The sequence below is a fragment of the Eufriesea mexicana genome, unplaced genomic scaffold (genome assembly GCF_001483705.2).
Source record: "Eufriesea mexicana isolate 0111107269 unplaced genomic scaffold, ASM148370v2 scaffold5018, whole genome shotgun sequence".
Classification (NCBI taxonomy): domain Eukaryota; kingdom Metazoa; phylum Arthropoda; class Insecta; order Hymenoptera; family Apidae; genus Eufriesea; species Eufriesea mexicana.
Genome location: NW_016912973.1, coordinates 656789 through 677700, shown reverse-complemented (window position 1 = coordinate 677700; position 20912 = coordinate 656789). Strand labels below are relative to the sequence as shown.

At 51.6% G+C, this 20912-nt stretch overlaps 1 protein-coding gene across 1 annotated transcript in view; it reads right to left on the bottom strand.

The window, feature by feature from the left end:
- The window catches only part of Eph (Eph receptor tyrosine kinase), a 56222-nt gene that overhangs the window by 11049 nt on the left and 24261 nt on the right, over nt 1-20912 (bottom strand). Inside the window, exons 3-10 of the mRNA XM_017906030.1 lie at nt 2350-2635; nt 1892-2240; nt 1766-1854; nt 1516-1676; nt 1165-1429; nt 890-1078; nt 702-813; nt 495-565 (exon numbers count right to left, since the gene is read on the bottom strand). Coding sequence (XP_017761519.1) covers nt 495-565; nt 702-813; nt 890-1078; nt 1165-1429; nt 1516-1676; nt 1766-1854; nt 1892-2240; nt 2350-2635 — 1522 coding nt within the window. The remainder of the gene's footprint in view (nt 1-494; nt 566-701; nt 814-889; nt 1079-1164; nt 1430-1515; nt 1677-1765; nt 1855-1891; nt 2241-2349; nt 2636-20912) is intronic.

Sequence of the window (20912 nt, the reverse complement as noted above, 5' to 3'; positions counted from 1 at the left end):
ATTAGGGGAATCGCACATGAAAAGAAAGAATCGAAAGAATTTGGTTAGAATAATGGTACTCAGGTTGAGGGCCAGATCGGTATGAATTTTGCATCGAAAGCGACCACCGTGTCTCTCATTCTTTTACTTCCTGGCCTGATGTCGTTCGGATCTCGACAACTTTCTGTTCGCACGTTACTTTCCTCTTTTTCTTTTCTTTCAACGAACCACTTTTCAGTGATCTTTCTTTCGTTAGAGAGAGAGAGATAGAGAGAGAGAGATAAACTTCTAAAATACTGGGTGTTTAGCGACAAGACATTATCATGGGGTACTGTATACATGAAGGGGGCTGGGGTCGATACTTGCTGGATCTAACGGGGTTGGTGATCCAAAAATATTAGTCACAAGACACGAGGGCGTAGTGAAACAACTATGAAAGTGACAGGGGGTAGTAGTAGCGATAACGATTTATAAAGAAAAGAGAATCGAAGCCTATCGGCATCGGACAAACGTACCTTCGCCGTTCCTATACTCCAGAGTATCGCAATCACTGGGCTGTTTCTTGTTGCATTCGTCCGAGGCCCTGCTGCATCGAAATCATACCACATCAATAGTGTCAAATTAAATACGGTTGTATACGTACGATAAATATTTCAGCGCTCTTAATGTACTTAACGTATTTAATTTACGCACGAATTCAATCGTAAGAGCAATTTGTTTACCTTCTTAAAATCAGAACGGTCATGATGATGATGATGACCAAAAGCACTACCACAGCCACGATAGCTCCGGCTATGATCCTCACTTGCATATTATCGTCTTCGCCGACGTAATCTGAAAGAAAGAGTTAGAAGTTAGCCCCGTCTGATCGAGAAACTGTCGTTCGACTGCAATTCGAGTGAAAAATCACCTAGTCCCATAGCGTGAGGCGTCTTCTTATATACTATCGGTGTGTATTCACCCCAACCTCGCGTAGTCTTTGCTCGTACTTGTATCGCGTAGTCCGTCGATGGTTTTAGGCCCTTAAACGTAGCGGATAAATCGGAGGTTTGAATGACCGTAGCATTGGTAGCGTCGTCGTAGCGTGGATAACACCTCACTAGAAAGGAAATCGCGTAACGGGTTAATCGATTTATCGCCGAAGGGAACCGGGTCAGGGAGAAAGCGTGAAGCGATCATTCCCACCTTCGTATCTTTCGACCAGATCGCTGTCTCCGCCAACTTCGGTGATCGGAGCATCCCAACTAATGCTCAGTTCGGAACTCTTCACGCTGGTAATCCTGACGTTGCTCACCAAACTAGGCACGCTAGCTTCCGTGGTGACGGTAATGTCCACGTACTCGGATTTTGCAGCCAATGCGGATACACCGTTCTCGGCAAACACTTGGAATCGATAGGTAGTCACGGCGTTTAGACCCGTTATCGTGATCTTCGTGTCGTTGAAAACTTCCTGTTTGACAGAAACCAGTTGGTCGAACTTTATTCCACGACGATCCGCGTAAAGACAAAGCGACGAAAAACGAGAAAGGAACTTACGGTGTTGGGAATGTATTTGACACCCATGCTACAGGCGTCGCAGACCACCCTGTAAGTCGTATCTGTCCTGCCGCCTAGCATGTGCGGCGCATTCCAAGACAGGATCACGGTGGACTGGTCAACGAAGTTCACCGTCAAATTTTGTGGCGCCGATGGTGGCTCTGTATAAACAGGCGTAACGTCGTTAAACGTAATCCAAAAGTATTCGCGATTTTCAACGATACCGATCGACACGTTAACAGACACTCACGTGTACAAGGCATTTTCTTAGGATCCTTCTCGGCTCTGTAATAACCGGGGTCGCAGCGACATTCCGTGAATCCGTAATCAGAGGACCTGCTGTAAGCAGGACATCTGCTTTTCGACATCGGCTTGATATCCGGGTTTGCAGTGGCATCCACCGGTAGCGAGGTACCAATTGCCATCTCCTTTGCAGAGGAAGGTGGGCTGTTCGATCACGACCGCGTTGGCGACGCAAGTGCCGACCGTTTGTTCTATCAGCGCCACTTCTCGACCAGTTGGCGTGGCCGGGAAATGCGCAAAGTTCACCGATGTCTCCTGACAGCTGATGTAGTAAACTTTAATTGCCAAGATGGAGATGCAAGCGCCTTGATCACGGAAGGCAAAGTACACGCCTTTCTTCGTTACCGGAATGGATTTCACCTCCGTGTTTATCACCACCTCGGTATTCGTATTGAACCTTCCCTCGCCGGCAGCGATGCGTCCTGTGAATCAAATCACGCGTCGTTCGTTTTCACGAAATTTCGGCAATTTCACCGAACCGGGATAAAAGTTTTCGAAGCGAGAGCGGAGAAGTACGTTTGGCAAGCTTACCGATCAACTTGTAACTATCCGTTTCCCATGGCGGCGGCTCCTTGGTGGCCACGTCGAACTCGTAGTAAAGTAGACTGAAAGTTTCTTTGCAACTGAGCGCGTTTCCGGGAAACAACGAGCAGTCACGAGTCGTGAATTTGATTTCTATGTACATGCGATTCGCCGGTCCCCTCTCGATGAATGGCGTCCATAGCCAATTGTTTACGTTGTTGTACGCTACGTCGCAGACAACGTAACTCCGCCAATTGATGCCCTTCTCGAAGTTGGTGAACGACTCTTCCACCCACTGCAATCAAACGAGCACGGGACGATCTTAATTTTCCACGATACGTCGATTAACGAGGAAACACCGGGCTTTTTATTCGCGAGGCGTTTAACCTACGCGTGCGTCTGAATTAACTTCGATAAGATAAACGCTGTTTAAATAACACGAGACGTCGTTGGGATCTCCTTTCGGGACCCTCAGTGAAGAGACTCGGCTGTTTGCGTTCGGATTACGCGAGATTTCATCGAGTCAGCATCTACGAAATCAGCTTTGCTCGAACCCCTAGCTGCAACTTCCTCCGGAGCAGTCCTTCCGTTCTCTCTACGCTTCAAGGTTCTGCCATTGATTTCACCCTTCTTGATGATATTTACAGAAACAACGAAGACGGATTACGGAAGCTGCAAAGAATTCGAGGCAGACGACAAAGAACCGACCCCGTTCGGCGAACTGAGATTTATTCTCGGGTGTACGGGAGTGGCTGGATAGAGACGCTTTCCGATCGCTATCGGCCCGATCACTAGACCGCGATGGACGGAAAAGAGAGAAAGGGAGAGGATATTCACGCTGGTCCATGTCCGATCCGAGGAACCACTTGTCCGTCGACGTTGAACGCGGTATCCTCCCTCGGCAAATGATGAGGCGGAGAGGCCAGGTCGTCGACTTGCGACAAACAGACCGCAAGGAATTACCGGCGCGCGTTACCATTAGTTTTATTGCCCCCCTCGGCTTGGGCTCGTCCCGAGAGAGACCGCAAAAAGTTCCGACCGGGCAAGAAGGACCCGTCGTCGTCGCCACCATCGTCGCCGTCGTCGTCGTCGCCATCGTCTTCTTCGTCTTCTTCGTCTCCGTCGTCGTCGCGTTGTCGTTGTCATCGTCTTTGTCGTCGTCGTCGTCGTCGTCGTCGTCGTCGTCATCATCGTCATCGTCCTTCAGCTCGTCGACAGATTTCTCTCATCGCGCACTATTCTCTTTCTCTTTCGATACTCGCAGTGGAACGACTAGGTAGGCAAGGGAGGACAAAAAACGGTAGATCGAGAAGATCAGGCTTCTTATCCAGAAGATTTTCTTGCGGACGTGTTTCCGGCAGGGAGGCCGCAATAAATTCAGCCGTACGGTTACTCAGTAGCACAAAGAGATTATTACGGGGAAAAATGGCGGACGAGAGGGGAAAAAAGGAACTTTGTTTCGGTAGATGGACGAACGCAGAGCTCATCAACGTTCAGCGATCAGAGAAATCACGACGAGTCGGGTTGCGCTAACGAACAAATTAACGAAGGATCGCGAGCCGATTGCAGTTATCTGCGAAATGGAACGACTTTGCGCGGTATTCGCTCGATCGAATGTTATCGTGCCGGGGAGAAATCGTAAGAGGCAGAAGGCGTGAGGTCATACCATACAACGCAAAGTCTATTAGAGGAACGAAGAAAAGTCTTAGAGATGTTATTTCGACGCCTACGCGGGAGCTTTATCGCCTGGGAAATTGCGTTAGGTCGGTAAATTCCACCCCCGCCCATTTCTTACTCTCGCCACTGCTCTCCCCCCCTCTCTCTCTCTCTCTCTCTCTCTTTATTCTCCGTCGTCTCTCTATCTTTTGGCGCCCCTTTCGTTTCGTTCTTTCGTCAGAGGCTTCCAGGCTGCCGCAAAGCGAAAAAAGACAGAGTACGTGCATCGTTAACGCCCGCGGAATTTAATTGGGCCCCGCCGAGACGTACGCTTTTAACGTGCCGCGTCAATTTTTCGGCCAGGCGAATTTCCCGACGGCGCGATTCTCCCGCGAAATTACTCGTCGGCGCGGGGGCACGGGGGAAACCGAGACGAATGATAAAAGAGGGAAGGAAAGGAGAAAAGGGAAAAGCAGGAGGAACGCGGTATTATATCGATGTCCAAGTTACTTGCTCCTTTAATACCTTTCCGGGAGGTTGGCGAGATTGTAAATGAAATTAATTACGCCACTTAACGTATTTCGCAGCTCGGATGCGTTAGCGTGCCGCATGGAAGATTAGTAACCAGCGGCGAGTAACTTGACTCTTTATCGGTTAAAAGACGAAATTTGTCGGATTTCAGCTTCTCAATTAGTCGAGATCGATCGATCGACGCGACACGAATCCATTAACGGCGTCGACTCGAAGATCCTGTTTTCGAAATCAGTCGAGATAATAAAAGTCCGCTTAATCGAGAGGCAAATGCGTTGCGAATTCGGGCGGAACGCGGCCGCGAAAAATATCTCCACTCGACGCTTTTAATTGCTCTCTGTGTAATGGCCATGGTATTTGCTCTATCCCTCGGTCTACGTTCACCGGAAAAATATTACCACCGTCTCGATGGACGGTTATTAATTTGCTCGGAAATTATACCGAACGCGACTGTTCCTCGACCACTGTGCACGCGCGCGTGCTACACTTGGTCGATCTTTCCGGTTTCCGATCGGCTGGGATTAAATGGATCGGCGATATCGATGAAAAATCAGCAAGGTTACCCGCAAGGGGAGAAGCAAATTAGAAGAATACCTGGCGGAACGTTGACCCCACACGAGAGACGTTGCGATGAATAAAAAGGAGGAAAAGAAGTTTCGTTCCGCGTCGTTATTCGTTTCCGCGATGGATTCCGCGGTCTTGTTCCCGGAAAACGATGAAATTCAGTCGTCGCCGATAAAGTGTAACGCGCGTTACACGAACGAGGCATTAAGCTATCGATTTGTCGGGAACACGAGCATCCCTGGCCACAGCGGGTAGACCAGTCTCGTCGAGCCGAGTCGTCGCTCGCCGTTTTCTATTTCCTCGTGTATCAGCCTGCGCCAGTAAATAGATATGAACTGCCGGTTTCGAAATAAAGCCAATAAGCTCTGCGAGCGAGCGACTCGTACTACGAGTTGTTGCAAGAGGGAACCTCGCGGGATAGACGAGGCGGGGAGGAAAGGCGAGGAAAACAAGAAAGAGAGAAGCAGAAGAGAGGCGAAGAAGGAGGAGAGAGGCTAGAAGCCTTCTCTCCGTCTCTTCTTCCCTTCCTTATCCCGTAGCTGCTTGTGTGTAGTTGCTCTAGGAACGAAGCGGCGGTTCTTCTCTCCCTCGGCGAACCGTAATATTGCCACCATAATCGCAATTCCGATGGTGTAGCTTCGGTTGAGCGGGGCAAAGGGAGTTAGTGGGAAGACTTTGGGGGTTACGCGGGGGTGGACGAACTTTCAGTCTAGCGGAGGGCTTGTGGATCTTAATATATATCGAGCTCTCGTGCCCGACCACCATCCCTCGTCCTTGGGGTTGCCTGCACGTAGTCTCTTCCTCGTGCTACGTGCATCACATTCTACCGGCTGTTTCATAGGAACGCGCGTTACCGCGGGCCACGAATCGCGAAAGTTAAATTAACTCGAGGGCAAGTTGCACGAACGGAGATCCGGTCGAACAGCTTGCGCGTCTATCGACTTTGCGCAATCGTTTTCTCCCTTTTTTCTTTCTTTTTCTATCTTTTTCTTTCCCTTACTCTTTTTTTCTTTCTCCTCCTTCCTCTTCGCGAAACCGTCCCGTCCATCGTTCCAGTCGCTTTGCAGTCGATTCGAATTCCTCGGATCTTCGATTGGTTTTTATGGACCTTCGAGCTAATTATGTACACGCCAGTTCAATATTCGACAGAGAGACGTCACAGAGAGGCGAAACATTTCTCGTTATTTTTTTGAGGCAAGCGGTAGGAGTTCGGGTATAGAGATGAAGGAGGGTTGTGCTCGAACAAGTGCACATATGTGTGCCCGGACAAGCTGACCACCCTTCGCATGGTACAAGGGTGGTTGCGCCGCGCGCCAATCCCGAACTTTATGTAGCCGTTTATTCGGCACCCTCGGTCTGATACAGCGGCGCCTCTGATGGGGAAAGTGCGTAGAAATACCATTTAAGGAGCATTTCCATGGGTCTTAGGCGTTAACCGAGATTTCTCTTTCGACGGTTGCTCGGTGCACGTGCAGGCAGGGAAGATGGAAAATATCGAGGCGAGAAGAGGGTAGAAACGATCGGATGAGAATTTATTTCTGGATTATTCGACGGGGGATCTCGCGTTCGGAATAGGACAAATCGGTCTCTTTTCTCGGCATCCAGGCGTTTCGAGGCAATTTTCAGCCGTCAGATTTATGATCGGGAGATCGATCCCTGACGGCGAGATGTCTCCGCTAAAATTCGATTACATCGCACCATTTTGATTCTTCGGGCGGAAGAATTCTTTCCGGCGGAAAAGTCGTCGAAGAACGCGCGTTTCAACGTTTATCACCGTTTCGAGGAATATTTCGCGACACTCGTCAAACGGGGAGAAGAATTCGTATTCGAAACTAGCCGTCGCGTCGGCGGAATTTAGCGCTTGTCTCGCAGTGGGGTGTCGGCGGCGACGACGACGACGGCGACGACGACGACGACTCGTGTCCATCGATAGCTATCCATCCATAATGAGCCTAACCGGCGTCGTAATATTTCGAGTTAACTCGGCGTGTCGTCGGTGTCGCGTGTCGGAAGGGCTGAACGCGCCAATGACCGTCGCCCCTGACGAGACGGCACGTCACCCTGTAACGAGGAGGGTTGCTCGGTCACGTGGGGGGCTGAAAACTCGACCGTACGGGGTAGCCCCGTGCATTTCCAAGCTTCGACATTTCAACGAACGCACGCCACTCTGGCTTCTCGTTCCTCTTCTCGAGGTGGCACGCCGATTCTCGAAAACGCACGCGACGCTCGGGAACGCAATTTACTCCGACGTCGGAAACCACGGCCAACCAACGGACAGACAGGCCAGAGCAATAAAACGATGGACAAGAAGAAAGAGACTCGCGAACATCCAGCGCGCGAGTTGCGTGGAGTTTGGGAGTGTGAATGGAGTCTGGTCCAAAGATACACCGAGCGATATCCCGGTGCTATTTCGAGTCGGCCGACGAGTGTCGGCGCGTAAGGGGCGTAGCCGGGCAATGATCGTGGAGCAGACGAGCAGGCACGTCGGTTATGGGTTCGATGCAACGAGTCGGCGATCGAACACGAGCTAAAATTGCGAATCGCCGCGTCGATCGTTCTGCATACTCGATGTAATTTTTCTCCTCCCGTTCGATCTACCCTCGGCGACGGTTAGGGGATGAGCGGGCGCGCGACTGGAACTGATCTTATGCTAATTCGTCCGAGGGAGTAGAAAAGAAGGGAGAGAGAGGGAGAGAGAGAGAATTCGCGACTCGTTGCGCCCGTTCGATTTCTCTGTCTTTCCAATTCCGGACGAGACGAAGGAAAATAGCGGCTTTATAGAATCGTCGCGAATTAGCCCCGGAGGGTCAGGCCGATGGGGGTTGGCTTTAATATCGAAGGACCCGGTTGTCCGGAGCCCTCGACGCACGCCCCTGGACCTGTCAGTTTGACGTATCGCAGTCGCAGGAATCCATTATATAGTCAATTACTCGTCGTGACAGGGAACTCGCACACGAATGAGGCATCTGACGCCCTCCAGTGCACTCGCGCGGCACCGATATCCGAACGAGGACCTGCGCGTTCGCATCCACGCGAAATTTCACGGGATAGCGTTCCTCGAGTTTTTCTGTCGTTTCCCGGACTAAAGTTAGAGCACGCATCGGTCTCGACTTTTTCAGCGACGGTTCAGGAATTTCGATAGCTCGCGGAGATCGACCGCTAGAAGCGGTAGACTGCGAGAGGCGAAAGGGGCATACTCGTCGAATGCGTTAATTAAAATTCGCGGGTCCGTAGAGGATTCCGATAAAGTGGACGAAATATCGCTGCAGCCTTCCCGAACCGACTGTAAGAGGCAAGCGATTTTTCGACGAGGTTGCACGGTGGGTTGCATGCCGCGAGCCGGAAGCCCCGATCGAACCTCGTTAACTATTTGAACTGGTTTAGCGAAGCGGCATCGTCGTCGCCGACTCGATTGCGCCCTGGCGTGCCGGGGTTCCGATATTTGGATAATAATCGAGTCCTCGAAATACGTCGATACGTGTGCCGTATAATGGACGTCCAGATGGTACGCGGCAAAACGATCTTCACCTGCCGGCAAACGGCTTTCCTACGACCATTGTTCGAGCTCGTACCCTCTCCTTCGTCGCGACCTTTGACGCCCGCGGTTATTCCATCGGAATTGCTTGTCGATTCGGCGAAATATCAACGCGCGTACACCTTATCCCTCTTTCGCTGGCAGCCGAATATAACGGGGTTCGTGGAGGCTGCGAGGATCCGTATCTTCTCCGGCGGGATAGCCGGGTCGACGAGATTATTAAATTAAAAATACAATTTCCCGGGTAACCGAGCGTTTCCCCGGACCGACTCCCTGGTCAAATATTTTCCCAGGGGCTTAGCCGGCGAACAATGCCGCGTCTCTCGTCTTGGAGAGATATCGCGCGCTAGGCAAGCGCTATACGTAAGCCGTGAAAAAATGCTACGAAGCTGCGAAGGGAAGGCGAAAAAAGCCGAGGAAAGTTAGGAAAGGGCGACACGGACGTAGACGAGGCGAAACGTGACCATCCCTTTCCCTCGGCCAGAGAGAAATCGAGTTTCCGAGTTCGCTTTTCCCCTCGAGGGGTGCGGTAGCTCCGTCCTCGTGGCCCGTTCGACGCCACGCTCTCGGTCTACGTGCCATCTTTATCGCGGTAATGAAACTGTGTTTATGATAATCCAACAATGGAACAATGTGGGTAACGACCGAGGGGTACGCTCCAGTCACAATGGCCCACGGCTATGCGCTCTCTCACCTAGGAAGAAAGCCAATGGGCGGTAAGGGGAGCGGAGGAGAGAAGCCGGGACACGTCGTGGCAGAAGAGGGTCTTCTCTTCTCTGGGTTTCGGCTCCCGAATCTTAATTAGGAATTTCACGAGGGCTCGAGCACCACCCTGTGCCGCGTTCTCGCTCCGAGGAAACGCAAGAGGACAAACTGGCCAAAAAATATAATGCCGTCTCGGCACCCTGTTTGATCGCCGCGAAGATAAGTCCTTTGGAGATAGGACGGTCCTGTGGAGAAAAACGGCGAGGAGTTCGCTCTTTTCTTTCGTTTTCTCTTTTCGCTCTCTTGTTCTCCAAATGTTACATCGCAGTGGAAAACGAAGGTGCCCCCATGGAAGAGGGCGCCAGAGAATCATACGAGTGCTCGCGGAAGCATGGAGAAACTTTGATAACTCGAGGAATCCACGGAATTGTGCGTAACAACGATTCCAAGATTCGCGGGAACAAAGGTTCGCCGATTTTAATCGAGCCAAGGTACCGTGCGAATTAGAGAACCTCTGTTCTTCCTACGGCTTCGGGGCTCTACTTTACGTTATGGATTCCTCGAGCACCGTTATACTCGCCCAGCAGTTTCCCGGGGGAGTTGCAATTTCCGTCCTTTCGCGGATACGAAAGTTTCGAGCGAACTTTTCGTCGAGATTAATTCGAAAATTTATCATCGTTGCGAGCCAAGTCGCGCGCTGACCGGGACCGAAACCGTTCCGGCCGAAGAATGGAATAAAAGTTGGGCGGAAGGATAGGCCGGAATTTTCGCGATTCACTCGCGAAAGTGGTCTAACGAGTAGATATATATATAGATATATATATCTTCGATTCCTCGCGGCGTGTTTTTCTTTCCGCCCCTTCTTTCATTGCACCCCTGTTTATGGTTCCTCGGTCATGCGCGTAGATATCCCGACGAGTAGCCAGAGGGCGAGCGAGCAACGACTTCTTGGTCACGGGTCTTTAGGAAAGTTTGCGCGAGTCTTCTCCGAAAGCCGGAATACGGCTCGGCTCCCCGATGCGTATAGTTTCCCTCTTCTCACCCTCTTTTGTCCTGTCTTTAGCCGTCCGTCGTCGCTCGAGCCCCATTATCCGCTCGATCTCGCGGTACGAAATTCTCGAGGAAAGACGCGCGTGGCGCCGCTGAGACTTCAACTGGAAGCGCATTAAGCCGCGCGCACACTTCGCCATGGCACGTTCACGAACGCGCGCGCAGGGGAAGAGGAAACGCGACGAGCCACTCGACGACTCGTGTCAATAAACAGAGTCTCTCTTCTAACGACGCGGCCTGGATGACAGATATACGGGGATTCAGAGGCGCGCGAAAGAGAAAGCGAGCGAACGGTGGACAAAGAGGACGAAAAGCGAGGAGAACGAAGTAGAGAAAAGGAAGAAGAGGAGGAGGGGGTGTTGGTGGTGGTGGTGGTGAAGGAGGTCGAAGAAGAAAAGGACAAACGAATAGAGAAGGGGAAATAAGAGGAGAGGAAGAGGTAAGAAAAGGCAAGAAGAGAAGGAGAGAACGGACGTGCAGGCAACGGCCTGCAGAAGCCCCGAAGGCCGTTCACATGAATACCAGTCTTTCCATTAGTACTCGAATGGAGGAGCTCTGGCCGATGCATGATCGATACTCGCAGATCCAATCTCGCTCGGGTCTCGTCCAATCGCGATCAAGGACCACCGCGAGATACAATGTAACCGAGCTATGCGTTCACCTCGTCGCTGTTTCTTCCGTGCCTGTATTTTCCACCATAAACGATATCCAGGTAAACGGTGAAGAACATTCAGTGGTAGCACGTTCGAACGTCTTCGCCTTGGAGCCTCGAGGAAAACGTCTCGCGCGAAGGCATGGGAGAACAAGTGGTTCGAGTAGTCGGAAAGAGGATCGTTTTCCGGGTCCCACATTCGCCGACATTCGCATCGCTCCTCCTCGTCGCTCCCTGGTCGTTGGTGTTTATCGGAGAGGGAGAAACAAAATTCGAGGATTCTGCGATTTTCAAGCTCGCGCGAGAAAATCAGTCGAGTGCGAGTACTCGAGCGAGTGCAAGAGGAAAAAGAAGCATGTGGATACGTATGTAGGTGCGGAGAAGAGGGCAATTACAGGGCGGCGAAAGCAGGCCACGGTTTCTCGAAATACCGAGTGGACAGTAGTTTCTACTTTACCTCGGTGGATTCTCGTTCCCGGTTCCGCTCTACCCACTTTCCATCCACCACCTCTTCTCGGGAGGCTCGGAATATTAATGTCCCTCATATTTTATAGAACCACTCGCAGGGCACACGTTCTCCGTGTGCGTGCCATCCTCCTCCCTCGCTTGTAAAGGACTAAAAATATATGTACGTAGGGTGTGCGCGAGCTCGGTACATCCTTATCCGCGGGGACAATGACAAAACGAGCAAAGGTCGAAATACCTAGAGAAGTTAATTCGGTTGTCGGTTCGCGGCTCCTCTTCGTTCCCTCTCTGTCCCTCTTTCGCTTCCACCCTCCCCGATCCCCTCCGTCAGTCGGTCTTATCAACTGCAACTTTTTATTTTTCACCCGATTTCTCTAACCCGACTGCTTTCCTCTCCGGTGTCGTAGATAATTTTAACGAGCGCCACATTTTTCTCTGGGAAATGACCCCTCCGCGGATTAGAAGGTCCTGCTCGAGAAGAGCACCGAGAAAGAAAGAAAGAAAGGAGAACCACGTCCGTCTGCGGAGGATACTTTGGTGCTCGCTTTTAGCGACCATTCACTCTCGCTTTCCCTGTTTTTTCCTCTGCCCTTTTCCCTTTTTCCCTCGAACTCGAAACGTCTTCGCCTCTGACGACTCCGAGGGAGGAGTACACGCCGACTCGGCGCCACGGATAAATCGCTGTTTATCGAAAAATTTAGCGATTTATCATTGGAATAATTCGAATAACGGTATCCACGTTATTCCGTAATCGCGATAGTTGCCAGGGAAGTTGGTTTTCCGCTCGCGTGAAAAGCAAACATATTCGCGGAGTGGTTGTCCCGTTACATTCTTTTTTATTAATCTCCTTGACGTTCCATCGGATAATACCTTTGGTTAAATTTTCCTCGACCGCGAATGGAGGCGTTTCGACACCTGACCGTAGCGTAATCGACACTGCGGCTGGTACCTGGCGCAATAAAATCGCGCGATATTACACGCGACCGCATGGGCGGATCGTGCAACGACACGGACCAACGATAACGAGCAAACTCCCTTCCGGTAACCGAGATCGAATTACGGCTACTTTGTCAAGGGCGGAGTCGTCTTATCGGAATTCTCGCTTCCTCGACCACACGACAACGGCGGAGTCTCGACGGTCCACCGATCATAGACGTCTATGGATTTCTCTGAACTCCGGGTCTACGAGAAAAGATGGCGCGAGTTGGACGAAATTGCGAGATGGCGATAAATCGAGGGAGTGTCTTTCTCTTCTAGAAACGACGAGTTCGCTGGTGCCGTTGATCGCGTTCCTGTCTCATCCGCTCGGCACACGGTCACCCTCGAGTATTCTTCCCCGAGTTCAGTCGATTCGGAACACGCCGAGGTTTTCCAAATTGACTTTCGCCCCTGCTGGCGACCGGCGTTCTTTCTCCTCGTAGACACGGCATGTAATCTTTCGGTATGCGTGTCGCATTCGAGGGAAAACTCGCAGCACGCTTCTTATTTCGGGGCAACAATGCCACGAGATGAATCATCGATTCCAGCTAAGCATACGTGTCGGCAAGCAAGGTGTGTTTGTGCGCGGGCGATGCTTGCGATAGCTCGAAGGGATCTCGTGGTGGCGCGAGGTCCTTTGAGGGGGTTGAACGAACCGCGGTGCCAATGCAACCGGTACTGGGCCGCGACCCTTCGACAAATTGGCAATCCTCTCTCACGGGATACGCCGACTCGAGTGTCCTCGGTCGCGTTGCACGTGGATCGTCCTTTCTTTTGTGTTCGCAGCGTGCCGCTTCGAAATTTCCCCGTCACCGGGTCTGCCCGATCGTCGACGCCTCGAGACGACGATCCGGGGTGGTTTTCATCCCTGGACCCTACGACGTTCGCGAGATTCGTGATTCGCTAAGGCTGTGCATTTTTCCGTTCGCCTAAAACTCGATTACTCTCGTGTACTGGGTACTACCGGTGGTTGTGATGGTAGCAGCGACGGTGGTGGTTGGAAGAGCAGCGTTTCTATCCACGAACTCTGTAGGTCCGGGTGAATTCAATTCCGGACGACTCTGCACCGCTAGTCGCTAGTTTTTCTCGTTGCGCTCGTACGTCGGAACTTTTTCGAAGGGTCTACCGTGCTCCCACGTGACCTCACGGTTGATTTAACCACTCTCTTTTCTCTACCCACTGTATCCATTTATCCCGCTACCCTTCCCTCTCTTTTTCTTCGCCGGATCGAGGGAACAGGAAGAGGGAGAAGAACGTGTGCCGGTATTGCACCCGTGACGCTCCTCTTGTTCTCTCCTTCTTTCGATCCCCTTGTCTATATTCCTCTTTCTTTCGCTCGTCTTCCCCATGGGCAACGTGGTCACGTTCCAGTCGCTATGGAAACCAGGGCCGAATCGAGATGGAAACTCACCCCTCTATCCTCTTTCTCCCTTTCCTACTCTAATCTCTCTCTCTCTCTCTCTCTCTTTCTCCCCCGCTTTCTCTTCGTCACGTATTCGACTCTACCTTTCTCTCTGTTCCGATCGTGCTCGCGCTTCCATCTTTCTTTAATCCAACCGGCAGCCTGGTTTCGTCTTCCGCCGGTGCTGTCCTTCCCTCCTGGTTCTGATCTCTTCTCACCCTCTCGCTTCCAGTCGCCTGGTCTCGTTAGTTTAACCCACGCGCACCGAATCGTAATGGGAAACGTACAGATGCATTAGGAGAGGCTTTGCCATCCTAGATACCCCGATGGCAGACGGGGTGCCTCCGTTCAAAGGTATTGCCCCTCCCTGTCCTTCCATTTCCCCGCTTCACCCGAATCACTCTCTCTCTCTTTCTCTCTCTCTCTCTTGGTTCGACTTACCCACCTCCTTCGTCTCTCGCTGCGCCATATCTCCCATGCCGCGCGTTCTTCGTCTTCGATTCCACGTTTCCACGAATTTAACCCTTTCGCGCGGAAAGCATGGAGCCGCTAAACGCGAACGAATCCGAGGTAGCGGATGTAGCGGTGTGCGATCGAATCTGGTAAATTGGACTTTTACGTTACGAACGAGTTACGAACGAGTTACGAACGACTGGCAGGTTCCAGAGGCGACACCGACGTCGGCCGCTTGGCGGCATAAATCTCGCCAGAGGGCGGCTCCATTATTCGAATAACTCCGTCTTCGTGCCAGGAATATCAGGGACAGCACGGACCGAGGGCTAAACATTCGACTCGGTTTTCGGGTGAAATTAAATCTCGATCCGATCTATTCCGTGATGTACATAAAAATCCGTAGTTCCCGCGAAGGCCGCGATGATGGGTAAGGACGAAAGACATCAGAGAGGCCGCGAGGATGGCCGACTGTTTAACTTTCCAAACGCATTCGACCTATCCTCCACGACGAAAGATTAAACCATCGGGTCACTTTAAGCTGAAGCGTTGAAGAGTTAATCTGCGAGAAGAGTACCGGAGCAATCTGATCAAAGTGCCGCGTTGGAATTATTCCGTCTGCGATCTTATTAATTCGTCGTGAATTCGAGATGCATGGAAAGAGAGAGAAAAAGAGAGAGAGAGAGAGAGAGAGAAACGGGGGATGATGGGACGAGAAAGTTCAGAAGGTTGAATTTATGCTGGCGGTGACTCGGGGTGGACCCATCCGAGGCGAGCGAGCGCGCGCGCGAACGTTTGTATGCTTTGTACTCGTCGGGTTGCCCTCTCTTTCTCTTTGTGCGCGAGAAAGAGGAACGGCGCGGATTTTAGTATTCACGTTGGTTGTCATTTTTATGATTTTAATTCCTGGAAATTACTTTTGAGGTTGCGCGCTCCGGTAAAAGGGTTCACCCGTGATGTTTCCCCGGAGTTTGATATTCCGTCGCCGAAAGGAACTTTGTTCCGAGAGCAGAGAGACACGTCGACTGGAAATGCACCGCGGGTTTCTTGATATATCGTATATCGAAAATATCACGCGACGGACGGTTGTGAATTTCAAAGTGCCGGATGCACGGCTAGAAAAGACGAGGTTCGCGAGAGGCGGGAGGAAAAAATTTATTTGGACCGTGATAGCGGGACGAGAGAGCGAGCAAAATACGACAGGCGTCGTCGACGACGACGGCGAACGACGGAACATGTGCTACATGCCCCGGAGAATGTATACCGAACCCGATGTTTGCACGAGTGTCGTCCTGCGTACGGAAGGTTCGAGTTTGATGCAGCTTTCATTAATCCTCGCGAAAGGGGCAACGCTCGCCGTTGAAGATTGACACGCGCGCATAATGCTTTGCCTGCACACGCGTCTGTCCCTTCGAGCGGGCTTCCAGAGAACCGTTGTTATTCAGCCACCGTAGAGACATTCGTTTCGAGCGTCGTCGTCTGGCTAGCTCGAGCTAGGTTAGGATTTATCCGCGATCGCGAAACGCGGGCAACGACGAGTCGCAGATTTAAACCGCAGGGCTATTTCCGACACGGACTATAACGATTTCCGATCCGACTGTTAAGCGTACACTTGTAATGGGACCGGTGTTTACCGGAACTCGAGAGCGAAACGTCTCCCCCGACTGACGATCGGGATACAGAGGACGACGACTTTATCGAAAGGAACGCTTCTCCGACCGAGCGTTATCGAGGGGGTTAGGTCGGGTAAATCGGTAACAAATTTTTCATCGATGCACGTAGATGCGGGATACGCGTGGATGAATAAAAGGCGACGGGAAAAATCCATAAAGAGCGCGGTTCGTTGGTCGCATTCGCGAGAATCGAGCCAGATCTCTCGGTGCTCGAAGACGCGAGGGAGGAAGATCGGATAGGACGGTGTGCGTGGATCGTAATCCCTTGTCTCATTGTATACGATATACGCTCGCAGTATATTTCACTGAATTCTCTCGGTGGAAGTCTTTTAGAGGCCCTTTGCGCTTTCATTGCCAACCTCGGCCAGACGATTGATGCAGAAAACTGCAATAAGCAACCAACCGTACCTTTTCTCTCTTAATTAACGCGCGCGTTGTACTTTACGACGATCGTATCATTGCTGGAAAAACGTAACGTCGTTATTTTAATAACAACGTTCACATTGTAATAAACTTTAGGCTAATTAGACGCGTCGCGTCCAAACGCGGTATTATTTACCGTTAATTCCTTAAAACTCTCGCAGATTTATCCCGATGAATGCATACGTTGAATTTCGTTCGATCTCTCCCTCTACACCTTTACCGATTTCAACGTCTAATTGCTCGCGTGGAATCGCGAGAAATGTCTCGCGGTGCAGATCACACGATACTTAAAACTGTGTCAAACCGTGTTCGGTGTCGCACTCGTCGAGCCGGGGTCGACGACTCGCGCGTGCCTTGCAATCATCGCGATGACATCGATCGGAGGACAATCGACGAACGATTGCCTGGCATTCGTCGGGAAATCCTCTGGTTCCGCGTGAAAGGGAAATCCACGGTTTAAACGCGGTATATCGTATGGTTTAACCGCGACGGAGAGGAAGAAGAAGAAGAAGAAGCGGAGAAGAGGAGAGCACGTGTCGCGATGTAAATTCGTTGCGGCGAGTGGTCGTGATTTAAAAATTAAATCTTAATCGAGTGGAATTCGGCCCACACGCTCGGTAACGAGGATGATCTTGGCCAAACGCTCGCGCACACTGTCCGAGTACGTAATAAACGAACGCGCGCGTAGATTGGTCTGGATAAGCTATAGATCGTGCTCTTTGCTCCTTCTCCTCGTCCCTCGTTTTGTTTTCTTCTTCTTTTTCTTCTTCTTCTTCTTCTTCGTCTCCTTCATCTTCCTGACTCGTCCGCCTGAAATATCTCAGCCAGTTAAAACGCTATCAGTTCTAATAAACGATCATTCGTCTGTTTCGTCCTCTCTGGTGTATCGTTAAACCCGAACAACATGCCGTAGGTGAGGACACGGCGGTAAAGGCGGCAGCAAGACGAAAAGAACAGGAGGTACACTCGTAGAGAGACGCTCTAAGGAGGATAGAGAACAGCCGTGTGTTTTTTAACCTGCACAGTCACGCGGTACGAAAGGGATCGACACCGCTGATTCAGACGTCGAGATCGAACGAGATACGCTAGAGGCTACGATGACGATGCCTCCTCGATTCGATGTCGCTTTCGATAAAAGATAACGCGACCGAGCTCTGCCGAACATCTGGTTTCGCGAATAACGAGCAGCCCTCGTCCGCTCCGATTTCGACGCGCGTTCCAAACTTTCCTCAACCCTTGTGACTTGTCGCGCGTAGACTCTCCGGGTGCGACTTTGTCCGGATACGATGGCGTGCCGTTCCGAACGCGCGTATGGTGCACGCGTGTACAGGGTGTTTGTACGCAGCTGTCGATAATGCTTCGCGTGGATGCTCGGTCGTGTCGAAAACAGCGACGGGGAGTCGTGGAAAACGAACCGTAACCCACCGACCAAGTCGTACAACATCGAAACGATATTGACCGAAAAAAGGCAAAGGGACGAGCGCGATGGAAAAAGAGAAACAGCGGATGATTAATACGGTGGAAACCGAGTCTGACGCTCGTGTGACCGATGGTGTGTCTCGGAATAGTAACCCACCACCTCTATTCTCTCATTCAGCTCGGGGGATTAATTCCAGGGGATTAGCATTAATTTCGTTCCATCCGAGGTTGGTCGAGTGTCTCCAGCCGTGGGGCGGACGGTGCGCGCGCGTCGGGCGCTATCGATGAAAGCGAAAACGGAATTCGGAGAGATTTCTCGGTGAATGAAGAAGAAGAAAAAAAGAAGATGGGGAAGGAGGAGGAGGAGGAGGAGGTCATGTACCGGTGCGGTGGAAAAAATTGCCTGTTCGATTCGTGAGAGGAACCGTCCTCTCCCTGCTGCGAGATCCGTTAGGCGATGGAACAAATCGTTTCGACCACGTACGCGCTCGCACAGTTCACGAGCACGCTCGCGGATTCGCGTGTCGTTGAACCGGGCTTATTTTTCGTTTCGGAGCCCCGGTAATTATCACGGGAGAACGTTCACGGTAGCGCTTCGAGGGCGGCTAGATTTACGACACTGCAAATTCCACGAATTTACGACGTTCCGTGCAAAAACGATAAACGATAGCCGGGAGAGGAGAGCATCGGGAGAGGGGAGTTGGAACGAACGAACGTGGATACTAGACCGGCAATTAAATGGGACAATTAACGAGCGCGGAAAGCGGGTTTTAACGAACGGTGCGCGGCACGGGAAATTTCTAATAGAAAATGGCGAATTATCCTGGTAGCTCGCGATGGGATCTCGCGTCGCGAGTCCAAGAGCGAAACGAACGAAAGCATGGCCTCCATGCGGACCATAGCGTTTCCCTCTCTCCTCGTTTCGCCTGCGCGTTCTTACGCGCTACTTCGAAGCTTCTCTTTCTGTGCCGCGTGACGAGCGTCGGTACACGGTCGGATAGTCACGAGGGACAGGATGAAATAAAGGACCGACGATGCAGATCACGCGACAACGATCCAGTCTTGACCGAAGACGATCGAAGGATCGTACATCTATCGAGTGTCTCGATAAAACGTCTCGGCTCATCGACTGCGAGGAAGCCGGAGACCGGTGGTGGAGATGCACGAGGTGGACGGAGCGAGCGATCGTCCTTGCCTGTCGAACGGTGATTCTCTTCTGCGTTGATGCTTTCGTATCCATTAAATCCGTATCCTTTTTTCCAGCATGCCGTTGTATGCCGTTGCATGCCGTTGCATGCCGTCCTTCGAGGATGCACGGTTAAAAAATCAATCACCGATGCATCGCGATTAATGCTATCGCATCGCGAACGTACGGCGACTGAGCCGCGTGTAAATCGATGGATGCGTAATAAACGCGTTAAAAAATAGCCAAAGAGGGATCGTTCGATGGACGTTGGATGGATGCCGAGTGGAAAAGACTACGGTGTTGCAGCGGATCCTCGAACGAGGTAGAAGCTGTGCACACGCAGCAACGGCAGCGGCAGCAGCATCGCGGTGCACGCCGAGAGAAAGGAGAAAAAGAAGAAAGAGGAACGAACGAGAGACCAGGCCTCTCTCTACCTGCTGCCGCGGAAGGCCTTAACGACGCAATCACCGGATAGCTTCGCCGTGATAAAAATCCCTCGGCGAAACGACGCCGGGCCACAAATCAGCAAACAGATGCGTAAGCGCGACTCCTGGGTCAGGGCCCGGTTACGAGCATCGATCCAGCTCCGGTAACGGCCGCGCTTGTCGACGATTTCGGACGAGCTTCGTGTCCCAGGACACTCTCGTAATTGCGTATAACCCATCCACGACGAAAAGGAGAATAGCCGCGGCCGTTGGCTCGTCTTTCCGTCGCGATTCTTTTACCGCCTCTCGCCAGCCTGTTCCCTGTCTTTCCGGATAATCGCATTTGTCGCAGTTACCATCACGCGCGTTCATCCCGACCTTTAATCACCGTGCGTTTGCATTAAAACGAGGAAACGCGATGTTTATCCACGCCCCTAATTATCTCGCGTCTTTCCAGGAATCTCGCTACTTGCCGAGAACCTCGATCTCTTCCTTCTCCCAACCAACGAGATAGCTCCCTTCGAAATTGATCGGCTTTCCTATCGGTTTTGTTTCCACGTAACTACCGTCATCTTTGACGATTTCAACCGTAAACGTCGAGCATGCATTTTTGATTTACGGAAAAGGCAAGAGAATCGATGTTCTTGAACCATCGCTTGGGACAGTGACTCCTGCAAAAAGAGGAGAGGATACACCGGCTCGTATGTCCTACTTATTTATCTTCCGAGTAAATATTCCAAAGCCGAGACTCTTCGAAAACCGTGTCATCCATTTCCTGGAAGCCTCCCTCTTGCCGATAACGCTACCCTCTATCGCTCGGATCCGTGAACGAAACACGTGTTTCGTTGGTCTGGAAAATACGAGAACAAGAAGAGCGAGGAATGCGCGTTTCATATCGAAATCGGCATTGAGCCGGTGCCGTCCGTCGTGGGAGAAGACAGGCGTACGAGTGGTCGCGTCCGGTGGTGTAACGCGAAGAGAGGTTAAGAAGAGGGAACGAAGGAAAGGATCGCGCGCGTTTATCGATCGGAGCGCGCGATTTTGTTTCGTTTCGCGAGGCCACGATGAGAAATCTGTAATCGATACTTTTCGTTCGACGACCATGCGTATACGAGCGTTTGGTTCGCTTTGCTCGCGATGGTCCGCGCGACTCGGCGACATTTTACGAGCCGAAAACACATGTACGTCCCGCAATTCGAGAACTCGATGGCCCGCGATGCCGAGTTTCGTCGTTTCCTGGACAACAGCCCGAACGATCCCGGCTCCGATTAATTCCGTCGAGGATCGATAACTCGTTCGCTTAATTCTACCCGGCTACGACGACGTTTCCTTTTTTCTGCTCGAACGACTCTTCCACGGCGAGGGTTCATCCAGGCAGCACGATTATTCGATTTTGCATAACGTCTCGCGCGTCTCTGTATGAAGAGAAAAGAGGAAGAGGGAAAAAAGGCGAAGAGC